The 12,809-nt window shown below is 36.6% G+C and overlaps 1 protein-coding gene across 6 annotated transcripts in view; it reads left to right on the forward strand.

Moving 5' to 3' along the window:
- Positions 1 to 12,809, forward strand: part of PCCA (propionyl-CoA carboxylase subunit alpha) — a 369,338-nt gene that overhangs the window by 189,152 nt on the left and 167,377 nt on the right. For all 6 annotated transcript variants that reach the window (XM_067016618.1, XM_067016615.1, XM_067016616.1 and 3 more), the window contains 2 exons: positions 1,131 to 1,241; positions 11,669 to 11,777. In XM_067016618.1, coding sequence (XP_066872719.1) covers positions 1,131 to 1,241; positions 11,669 to 11,777 — 220 coding nt within the window. The remainder of the gene's footprint in view (positions 1 to 1,130; positions 1,242 to 11,668; positions 11,778 to 12,809) is intronic.

Raw genomic sequence — 12,809 nt, forward strand, 5'->3', positions numbered from 1 at the left:
GTATTGGGGGACTCGCTTCCTTTTATTGCTGAGTAGATTTCCATTATATGGACAAACCACATTTTGTTAATCCATTCACTGTTGATGGACATTTAGATTGTTTCCAGTTTTTGACTTTGCAGATAAAGCTGTTAACCTCTGTGTGTGTTTGTATAGGCATATGCTTTTATTTTAACTTGGGTAAATACTTAGGAGTGAATTGTCTGAATCATATGGTGAGTATATGTTTAACTTTTAAAGAAACTGCCAGACAGTCCAAAGTGGAAGTAAACTGTAAAATGTACCAATTTATTCCCTGTCACCCACACAGGTGGTGACAGTTCCACTTGTTCCACATTCTCGCCGACACTTAGTATTATCTGTCTTTTAACCTTTAACCACTTAAATTGGTGTTTGGGTATATCTCATTGCATTTCTTTGACAGTGATGTTACACATCTTTTCCTGTGCTTACTGGCCATTTGTATATACTTTGTGAAATGTCTCCTTAGATCTTTTGCCTATCTTTTTTCACCTGGTTTGCTTGTCTTCTTATTATTATATTGTTAGCATTCTTCATATATACCAGACACAAGTTCTTTATTTGAGATATGTGTTGTGAATATTTTCTCTGTGGCTTGTCATTTCATTTTCTTAATTACATCCTTTGAAGAGCAGACTTTTAAATTTTGATGGAGTATAATTTGTTGATATTCTTTTCATGGTTCATGGGTTTTGTGTACTATCTAAGAATCTGTTCCCTACCTCAAGGTAACAGATGTTTCTCCTGATTTCCTTCTATAAGTCTTGTAGTTTTAGGTTTGTGACCCAATTTGAGTCAGTTTTTATGTATGCTGTGAATTAGGGTTGAGGTTCATTTTCTGTTTTTCCGAAATGTGTATCTAGTAGTTCTAACATTTATTGAAAAGACATTGATTTCCCCATTGAATTTCTTAAATTTACATTCAGAGTTTTATTGCTGCCTCAAGTTCATTCATTTTTTGTTGTCAGTTGAAATCAAGGAGGTAGGTAATCTTGCATGGTTTTTTGCCAGGCCACAGGACACTGATGGAAAATTTCTCCAGATAACAGGAATTAGATTTTTAACGGACTCATTGTTTTTAATTCAACCTGTTATCATTTTATTTTTAGGTGTTACACATAATATTGCATTACTTCGAGAGGTGATAATCAACTCACGCTTTGTAAAAGGAGACATCAACACTAAATTTCTTTCTGATGTATATCCTGATGGCTTTAAAGGTTTGTATATATTGAAGTATTTTAGTGTATTAAAGTTATTATTTTTTATACTTTATTATAGTGTATACTTTATTCTGAAATTAGGGCCTTGGGCCTATATTGTACTTGATTTATTGATATACTTAGAGTATCCTAGACTAGAGACATTCATGATTTTGCATATTCATGAGTGACTCATGAATGTGTAATAATCTAATTTTGTTGAGTGAGAAATTCAACTAGTATGTGGAATGTTGTGTTTCTGAAAGTCAATACAGGTTTGTATTCCTCGCTGATAGGAGTATATACAGGAACTCTTATTTAATATTAAAATTATATCTTTATGAAAATTAGCATGGAAAATTTCAGACTACTAGGTGCTATTCCTATTAATGAAAGTGGAGATGTCTAAGAAGATGATGGCTTTATTCTGAAAAATGAGTTTTGAATAAAGTAATGAGTGGACTGTGAAACTTAGCACTGCAAAGTTACCAGTGAGTGTTTCAAGGTAGTAGAAAAATTGCTCATTAAGTGAGAGACAGAGAAAACCCTTGAGTGAGCATTGAAAACACGGTTAACATGGTGTTAAGACACTGACAGGGCTTAACGTGAGACTTATCAGAAATGTTACTCACGTGAAAGGCTCTACATATGTTTCTAATGAGCTTGGGGACATGTGAAGATTAGGTATTCTCTCACAAATTTTAAGTGTTCTTTATATCCATTTAAAGTGTTTTAGTATATAAAACGACTCCTTCATTTTAAGAGCTGTATATAGGTTCAGGTCAGCTTCATTGAATACATTTACAAAGCAACATTACATCAGAATTTATAATACAGAGTTTTCATAAAAATAACTGGAGATTACTGATTTGATTGTTCTTTCACAACTTTAGTGTTACAGGGCTTTATCATTAGTACCAAGAAAAATAAAGTATATGTTTTATTTTGGAACTTAAAACAGAGACTAATGAATCATCAGGTTCTTTTCCCTGAACTTTTGAATTTTTAAAAATATAAATTACAACCTTAACATTATTGCACTTTTGTTCTTGTGTGATTATTTCATTAATATCTGTTGGTTGCATGAAGCCAATAACCACTTAATGTTATTGCTTTTCATTATTTCACTAGCAACTAAAACAGACGTTAAATAAATATTTGTTGAATTAAGGAAAAGAATCTTTTTTTTTTTTTAGATGATTCTTTTTATTTTTATCATGGCTTTACTGAGATATGATTCACATACCATACAATTAAAAGTGTACAATTCAGTGGTTTTTAGTAAGGGAAAAGAATCTTGTTCATAGTATGGGTGAGAAGGTATTACCTTGACTATTTTTACTTAACTGTACATGTGTCCAGATTACAAACTGGTTTTATTTTGATCCTAACGTTTTGGCTTCTTGTCCTTTCCAAAGTTTTAATTAAAAGTTATTGTCAGTTGTGAAGTGGACTCAGATTTCCATGTGCTTTTGTGTCTGCCTGGCTTATATGAAACAGTAGGCAGAAGGAGACAACAGGTCAAAACTTAAGAGAACCTTTAGAACACACATACTGTATGTGTGCATGGGTATTTATATATACATACACACATTTATACATGTGTTTATGCATATTTGGTATTATATCCCATTACCATGGAAAAGAAAATGGAGCATTTAAAATTTCTAATTGGAGTTGGGTACTATGTGCTGTACATTTAGCAGCAATTGAAAATGTTCCAAATTCTCAACAGAACTCAGGAATTTTCTTAAAACCGAATATTGCAGTTTACTGTAATAAACTTAAATATTACATTTCTTTTTTTGGCAGGCAGTTATCAGCACAGACACGATAATTCTGTTTCTTATGCATAACAATTTTTAAATTGTTTTAAGTTGTTAGAAGGCCTTTAGCAATTTTTAGTCTCACCCTTCATTTTACATGTGAGGAAACCAAAGCCCAGAAAGACTGATAAGGCTAAGTGACAAGTAATATAATAAAGCCAGAAATTAAACTTAGTGTTTAACTTAGTGGTTTCAACTTCTGTTTCAGTACTCATTCAGTTGTGCTAGGATTCAAATTCATAAACCACTGAAGTTTTCAGAGTATGCTGTATGTGTCATATTGTCTGTACAATATGTACGATATGACAATTTAAAAGTACACACCTGTATTTGCCATTATTAATAAATGTCTACTGCTTATTTTATTCCTTCATGTTATTTTCATGTCAGTTTGTTCTTCTCTGAATGGCTACTACCTCTTGTTCTTCTTCTTCAGATTACTGTATGTCTCCTTTCTGATTTTTCCCCAGAGCAGGTCTTAGATATATTAAACTGTATCATCTTTGATTGTTTGATATATGTGCCTGAAAGAGACAGCAGGAAGTGGCAACTGAAGTTAATCCAGGATCTTATCCATATGTTTGAGGCTGAGTCATTTTGCCCCTTTGGGATTACCCATCTGCTTCCCATCTGTCCAGCTATCCTAGACACTATTCATAGGCAAGTGCCTGTTTTTATGACTGCATTAAATTTTTTTATTATATATGTATATTATCCCAAGTTTATTTGTAGACTAGGACAGTGTTACTAAAGTTTCTTAGACTGAACTTTGAAACGATTGTGTCTAAAATTTAAAAATAGAATACACAAGAATTTGTTCTTCACGTCAACTTATTAGATGCTGATGTTGAAAAGTTATTTTCCTTTCATTCTGAAAAATAAAGGGAAAAGGGAGAAGTAGATATTTTGATTTTGAAATAAAGGGAAAATTGAAGAAGAAGATATTTTAAGAAGTATAATTTCAGTTAGCCTAGAATGGACATTTTGGACTTATTTCTCTGCTGCCTTGCTACACTTGAACCACCAGCCCCATCAAAAGAAATCATTAGAATTATCTCTCTCGTCCTTGTGGAATGTTTAGACAACTTTGATTTAGCACAAGAAGTCTACTATTAATTACACTTCTCTTTATTTTTTCCCTTTGAATTTAGTCAAGTATTTCTGTACCTTTAAAAGTGGTAAATACGTGACTGAAGTGTTGCCTTTAAAAATTCAGTCATTAAAATCATTCAACAAATAATTGGTGTAGACTCTAGAAGAAAACCAAAGAGAAATAATATATTTTCCCTGTCCTTAAAGTGGTTATATCATTAGGGAAATAAACAGGTAAAGAACTAACTACACTACAGGACAGAATAAAAGAAATGCTAATGTGAAGATATAAGCAAAGTGTCTTGGAGCGGAGAAAAAAGAAACTAGTTGCAATTTGGGGAATCAAGGATGGCTTCAAGGACGAGGTGGTGTAGACTATTGAAACACCTCTCCAAGGACCCTCTTCCGTAGCTGCAGGGGCTGTCATACTGCCTCAGGAGAGCCACTGTGTGTATCTCTTCCTGATCCATCTTCTTTGATGTGATGCTGGTGGTTTGAGATCAGCCTTGGAGAAAAAGTACTTACAGTAAGGAAATTGGCAAACGCTGCACACTACCGCACTTCTTCCTTCACACCCCAGTTGGTTATTATATATTTACCAGCAAACCACTGCCTATAATTTGACCTGACTGTTGGGAGCAAACAGAGTCATTTGCATACAAAGGAAGAAGATTACCTATCTAGGGAGGGAGACCTAGAAGAATCCCTGAAGACAGGAAGTACTCAGTTTTAGACCTGAAGGTATGGGAGGCAGATGACTGCGCTGACTGAAAAATTGTGAGAACACTTAAAGGTATTAGAGGAGTACAAAAAACTGTTGAGTTTTAGAAATGAAACATTTCAGCAAAGTGAAAGTACTGCTAAGAACAAAATTATAGTGACCCAAAAAAATACATGGAAGAAGTATCTCAAAATATGTAGCAGAAAGGTAGAGAGAATGAAATGTGCAAAATGATGAGAGATGTAGAGAGATGTGCCAAGAGGTTGTATGTGTAAATAGTAAGAGTTTCATGAAGTAAAATTGACAAGGAAAGGTTAATTTTAAAAGAAATAATAAGGGGATTTTTTTTTTTTAAAACATCTTTATTGGAGTATAACTTTTCACTGTTCTTAAGAAAGACTTGAGGTGTTGTTGGAAAGACTGAGTTTCAGACAGGATTAATGAAAAAGAGTAACTATTCTAGGCTTATCAAGAACAAAAAACTTTGTAAAGCTTCTAGAAAGAAAAAAGTTATATGCAAAGAATGTAGAATGAAATCATCTTCAGGCTCTATAAATTGGAGATTAGAAAACCTTAAACTGAGTATCTGTTCCATAGGAAAGAACTTGTTCCAAGAGTACTATACCCAACTAAGATATCCCTCATGTGTCAATGTGAAAAGAGAGATCTTAAAATAAAAGTTCAGAGATGTGCCATCACATATACCCTTTTTGAGGAAATTACTGAAGAAAATACTTTAACCAATTTGTGGTTAAGATGATAGCTTAAATATATACCTTTTTTTTCCTCATCCCCAAACCCCCTAAATTGAGTTTTTTAAAGACACAAGCGCACAAGGAAAAAAGAGAGATGATTTTAGAAAATGTAAAGCTGAAGGATGATTCTTAACTGACTTAGCAACCTAAAAATGTTGAATCCTAAGCTGACAGTATGAAAAACTGAGAAGTAGCTCTTTGTCACTGTGGAACCCTTCAGAAGTCTCAGTAATTATTAGTTCCAGTTACTTGGAAAACTCCCAAAGGAGGGAATATTGGTCTAAAATCTCTGGAAGATTTTCTCCATATCACCTTCCTCATTCTTCAAAGCAGGGTGACACTGTCTCCTCCACCCTGGCAAAAGCTTGGAGGTTCTTTCCTGTAGAGAACAAAACAGTCTTTGTACTGAGTGACACCAGGCAGAGTTGGCAGAGGATCAAGTGAAGTGAATGTGGACATGATGTGGTGACACCTTCTGCTCCCAGCCCTGTTCTCCACGTGGTTCCCAGACTGCTGGCAGGCAGACAGGCACAGGCACAATAGTAGAATATCTTTCTCTGAGAAATCTCAGCAGCCCTTAGAGAGATTACCCAAAGATTCCCCCAACAAAATGATCCCACCAGATTACCCTGCCCGTGAAGCCAATGGTCAACAAAGCTGCATCCCACAAAGAGAGAACATGCCTGGATCAGTATCAGGACACCTATCAAAAATGTTTCATACTACACTGGGTTTAAAAGGAACCACCAAATGAGTATTAAAAATAGGCAATAGGACTAAAACCACTTAGGAGAACACAGATCTGGCTTCTTAGAAACTGGGTCCTGCAAATGAGGGTAGGTAATAGCATGAGGTTTACAGAGGCTCGTCACAGAGATGCTGCCACAGGGGATTGACCTCCGGTAACCACTGGAGTGGAGACCATAGACATCGTTTATGGCTTCGGGCTTTGTTTGAAATTATCCACCCCCCCCAAAAAGGTTAAGAAGGTGAGCGTTAATTGTGAGGAAGAAGTTTTTCTCCTTTCAGTTGCAAATATTTGCTGAACCCACTACATCAAAGGCAGTAGTCTAAGCTCTAGAGGTAAAATTATTTTTAAAAAGCCAAAGGCTTTCTAAAACCAAGAGACGCACCTTTTTCCAGCCATGTCTTCACCAGAGAGCCCCTGCTCCCTGACTCGCTGACATTGCAGAAGGGGTTTTAAGCTTTAATGCTCTCAAGGTCAAGAGGTGGGTTTGAGAAACCTTAGACCTTCACCTGTTGAAGACCTCAGCTGCGAGAGCCTTTGGGGCTGCATCTGTCGTGTGTGCAAGGCTGGAGGTTCTCAACCTCTTCTGCCTCCTACGGACTCCCAGAGTCATGCCTGTGAGTCTTCCCAACCTGGGTTGGCAGAGAGGTGAAGAAAAAGGTGTGGAATTGTACAGCTCTCTTAGTTTACATTCACCTTGGACAAAAGGACAGGAAGAATTTAAATACACTCATTTAGGTCCCAAACTTCTAGATGCTTAGGATTTATCAGTCAGCAAAAGAACTTGCTGCCTTCACGGGACTTACGTTCCAGTGAGTTAGCAGGCAGCGTGCATTCTCAGCTCCCCTCCTAGCAACTGCAGTGCTTTACAGGCGAGAACCTGCTCAGAAACATGAATGAAGTGCGCTCGCCTCAACTTACTCACCTAGAGCAGAAATTGAATGCAGGAGGGACTGACTCAACACCATGCTAGCCTGGGCTGCTGTGCTTTTGCCTGGACTCAGAAGAGCCTCTTCATTGGCCTCATTACTGCTGCCATTGAACGTTCCAATTTATTCTTCATTCAGCAGCTAAGGTTAACTTTTAGAAGCAAATCAAACCTTCCCCCTTACTTTGGAAGCCCTCGGTGAGTGAGTGGCTAACCAGACGGCGGTTTACCCATGCTGTGGAGTACCACTCAGCATTAACATGGAACAGACCACTGAGTCATTCAGCAGCGTGGGTGAACCCCAGAAACGTGATGTGCAAAAGAAGTCAGACACAAGGGAACACTTACTCTCTGACGCCATTTTTATGAAGCTAGAAAAGAATTTAGTAACCTGGGGCCACAGAGGGAAAGCAGAGACAGGGATGTTGACTGGGAAGAGGTGTGAGAGAACATTTTAGGGTGATGGAAAATTCTGTATAGATTGTGTGTTTATGTGGGCATATACATTTGTCAAAGTTCACTGACCTGTACACTTAAAATGGATGCATTTATTATATGCAAATTATACCTCAAAGGTTTTAAAAAAAAAACCACACCTCTGTTAATGGGTATCCATTGCAGTTAAAATAAAATCAAAACTCCTGATGGCTTATAAAAAAAAATAGATGTTAGAAAGGTATTTGATAAAAATTCAGTAGACATTTCTAATGAGAGTCTTTTCTAATAGCCCATTTCTAATAAAACAAAAAGTAAACTGATTAAATTTGATTAAAAGTCTACTTACTGAAAACTAATAAAAAGCTTCATTTTGCGTGATGAAATGCTTAAATCATTTCCCTTAAAATCAGGAACAAAATGAGGTCTACTTTAAAATTTACCATTATTATTAAATATTGTTTTAGAGGATAAAAAGGAAAAAAGGAAGTAGTTGGTGTAAATATTTTTAAAAGAAGAGACAAAAGTCTTTTTTTCCCCGCAGATATGATTATATTCCTAGAAAACCCAGAAGATCCTACTAAAAACTTCTAGACTTAATAAGCAAATTTGGCAAGGTGGCTGAATGCAACAAGAAAAGTATGCCAAGACAGTGACTCTCTTTTCTGTGTGAAAGCTAGCTTGAAATGAAAATGGAAAAAACCAAACCTTTTCTTATTAACTGTAATATCTTATAAGACAGTAGAGAAAATTCAATAGGAAAGACATAGAACCTATATGGAGACAACTGTAAAATCTTGTCAAGGAACAAGAAACACAATCTGAAAACATATGGGGGGAAAATCAGTTATTTTGGGGGGGGGGACTCAGTATATATGAGTGCCAGTCTTTCCCAGATTAATACATAGATTTTATATAATTCCAGTTAGATTCACAAGGCTTTTTACTACATAAGCGATTTAAAAGCTTATATGTAATTATAGATTTCCAAGAACAGCCAAGAAGATTATGAAAAGTAAAGAGGAAAATTGGCTTCCATATATTAAAACATACTGCAAAGCCTCTGCATCCAAAAAGCACAATATAAAGCATAAGATATCCTTGGTTATGATAGAATCTCTGATGCATTGCCTTTTTGGACCTGAATACCCCTCTTTTGACATGGCCAGAGTACCCCAGGAGTGGTCCGGATATAATAGTTCTTTTATTTAACGAGTTTTAGGATGTGTAACTGCAGTCTAGATTGGTGATGTACAAGTGTAAGAGGGAATAGAATTATTCAATGTTACTTTAGGTTAGAAAAGTCACATTGATGGTGGAAGTCACAAAGAAACAGTCTAACTCAGTATGAGAAGTAACTGGCTAATGATTTAGAAATCCTTGTAAGAACTTTTCATTTTCCTATATTGTAGGGGTTCTGTAGGTCATATATAGCGATCTGTCCAACATTGCAGTAGAAGAGACCACCCACACTGCATGGAGACTATAGAGTAGACGATATTTGCAGTATTTCCCTATTAAGATTACCTGAGATTCTTTAAAAAATTGTCGAAAGAAATTTGGTTCAATTGTAGAAGACAAGAGGTCTTTAGCACGCTTATATCAGACACATTTATTGAGAATTAGCCATTGGTAAAATTTGAGAATTTGTTCCAGTATCGGTAAAAGGGTTAAAGTTGCTACGTATTGTATCAATTTGCCTGTGAGATGGGATGATGTTCGATTTTATTTGGGATCCTCCTTAATATTGTCTGAGTCAGTACATCTAATAATTTGTTAGACAAATGAAACACGGATTTAGCATCTTACAGTTTAAAGGATTCCCACGTTTTGCCTTTTTTTCTGTTGGCGACACATGATGTGCAGGTGTGTCTAGAGAAGTGACAACTTCGTGAAGCACTGTAGTGAATTTATTTTACAGCATGACGTAGGATACACACGCTCGCTCGCGAAAAATAGCGTGAGCAAAGTGCTCTCGTAACTTGTTTCGCAGGTCTGAGCCACCGAACTGGGTTCATGAGCTACTAAGTGGTTTGTATTTCACAGTTTGATAAACATGAGTCTAAACCACTTCTGTTCACAATGAGATCTGTAGACATGTGGCTTCAGCAGCACTCTGGAGCTTCTTGGAAATGCAAATTACTGGGCCCCACCTCAGACTTACTACCTGTCATTCTCTGCAGGTGGAGCTCTGGAATCTGTGCTTTAATCCAGGCGATTCTGATGCACAGTGAGGTTTGAGAAGCACTGGTCCTCTTTATACCCCAGAGAGCTTTTGTGGTTATATAATTGCTATATTGTAAATTAAAACTTAGGAACTTTAAAAATAATGATTAATTCATTTTCAGAGTAACAATAGTAAATCCATTATATGTTGACATCAGAGTAATGATGTCATCACAGGTCACATCTCTTGGATCAGGGAACCTCCACAGTATACTCTTGAAAAACTGAGAGGGGGAAAAAAACAAATAAATCTTAGCATTATTATGAAAATAGTTTTGACCTTGCAGAACCCCCGAAGGGCTCTTGGGGACTCCCAGTAATCCCCAGGCCATACTTTGAGAACCGCTCTTGTATAGATGGTATGTTTTTGAGAAGACCGAGACCAAATTTCTGTAATGCTCATGTAGGGTAGTTTACTGTGGAAGCATATGGAGTGCTTCCATCACTGCGTAAGTGTTGGGGATGATTAGGAACTTTTCAAAGCCTGTAGGAATGTGGTTTGTTAGGCCATCGAGGGTTCTGTTACGGAATTCCCGGACCAGCGAGACGCCCCACATTGGTGTTATGGTTTATGGTGCCCCTAGGTTCGTCTCGGAGAATATGGGCTACTGGGGCTTTCCTTTCCCTTCAGTGTCATGAAACACTGCACCTTTCATTTTCACGGAATGCCTCTCCATAGAAAAATATGCTGCTGATCTGGAAAGTCTTTATATTCTAGTTGTGAATATTTTTAGTCTTATTTCTGTTTTGAATAATTTTTTAAGACATAGTGTTGAAATTACTTTATTTCTTTCCAATAAACTTAAATAACTACCTGATCATTTTTTCTTTTTTGAATTGTACAAGTAGCGTCTTGGTGCTGATGATCCAGCACTCAAATTGCCTGTACTGTACCATCTAATAAACTCTGTTGTCTGTATATAGCATGGTGGTACGTAAATAGTGTTAGAAGTTGTGGTGAGATTACGGAGCACTCAAGGGGATGTGTTAGCTGGCAGACCCTGGAGTATCCAGCTCTGCCTTGACTCACACACTTCTTGAGGAATTATTTTGCACATAGAGCAGATTTCCCCGCTGCACCACACTCAGCCAGACCAGAGAGTTTTCCCCGGGTTTGTCAGGCTAGACCAGTTTCCCCAGGTCCAGCTGTATTATGGTAAGAAGAATGAATTAAAGAGGGAGAGAGAAATCGATTGGTTGTTTGGTTGATTGACTGGGATTCAAACCCTGACTGTAAGCATAGAGGCAAGAGAATCACGTATTTATTTTCTTTTAGTCCTTCACAGTAGAAAACGGCCCAGCCACTGCCCTTGACCGGCAACACTCCTTTTCCTCATTTTATCCTCTCTCTCCTTAGAAGTAAAATTCGGGGTGGGGAGTGATAAGGGGAAGCAGATATGAGGAGCCCTAACTTTTTCCTAGAGATCTCTGTGAGTAGGTTTCTTATTTGCAATTGTTTTGTTCTGTGCATCTGTTTAATAGCTTCTTTCCAAAATTAGACTATATACTTCCAGTGAGCAGGGGTCTTTGTTTTATTTGAGCCATCTTGCTCCCTCCTTTCCCTCTGGCACAGCCCAGTGTCTGGTACAACACTAGCTCCATAAGAGATGCTTGATAAAATACTTGTTTGAATGACTAATAACTCTGTAATACAGAAGCATAGATGTTAGCATTATGCGTGTGATTGATTGACTGATTGATTGATTTCCCTCAGGACACCAGTTAACAGTGAATGAGAGAAACCAGTTATTGGCAATAGCTTCATCCTTGTTTGTGGCCTCCCAATTAAGAGCACATCGTTTTCAAGAAGATGAAAATTCAAGGTATGTGAGATCATTTAAAACAGAATAAATGAGCAGAAAAATTTGGATATTATTGGAGAGAGTACTCTGAAACTTTATAGGAAATCTGTTCAAGTAATTTGTATTTAATACTTTTGTTTTCTTACTGGAAAAATGTTTTGAGAAGTGTTATAGTACTAAACTCTAGGAAATAACCTGAACAGTTAAAAATATGTATATAAGAAACTTGTTTATAAGCTATAAGAAAGAATTAACAACAGGTTGAGTTAGTTATGTGTGAGCCCTAAGTGTACCTTTTAGCTTCCTAATAACCTAAGCAAAAGGGAAAACATGCTTTATACCCGGGCAAGTAAAATAATCATTGTGACATTCATGCTTCTGAGTGACAGGATTATTTATTATGAATGTCTGTGCACTTGCTAGAGTAATCCTACTTAGCAAGTATAGTCCATTACTTGCTAGAGAGGCAGTTGATAAAATTGTGTTACGTCAAGTCCTTTTCCTTTCTTTTTACTTTTCCTCAAGAGGAAGAATAAAGATTATAGAAAAAAGAAGGCCAGGTGACTGAGCAGCTCTGAAGAGCACAGATCAGAAACTCAGGGTACTCCCAAAGAATTGGGTAGAAGGGAGACTAAATTGGTCTCAGGCTATATATTCGTAGCTAATGTGGTTTTATTCAGAAAAATCTCTGAGTAATCGGTATTTTTTAAAATTTTTTAATGGAGTATAGTTGATGTACGATGTTGTGATAATTTCTGCGGTACCTCAAAGTGATTTTAGTTATACATATATAAACATTCTTTTTAAAAATATTCTTTTCCATTATAGGATATTGAATACAGCTCCCTGTGCTATAGAGTAGGACCTTGTTGTTTATCCATCCTGTATATAAAAACTTACACCTGCTCACCGCAACCTCCCACTCCATCCCTCCCCAGCCTCCTCCCCCTTGGCAACCACAAGTCTGTTCTTTATGTTTGTCAGTCTGTTTCATAAGTAGGTTCATTTTTGTCATATTTTAAATTCCACATACGTGTCATATTTTAAATTCCA

This window comes from Kogia breviceps, chromosome 16 (genome assembly GCF_026419965.1).
Source record: "Kogia breviceps isolate mKogBre1 chromosome 16, mKogBre1 haplotype 1, whole genome shotgun sequence".
In the NCBI taxonomy this organism is placed as follows: domain Eukaryota; kingdom Metazoa; phylum Chordata; class Mammalia; order Artiodactyla; family Physeteridae; genus Kogia; species Kogia breviceps.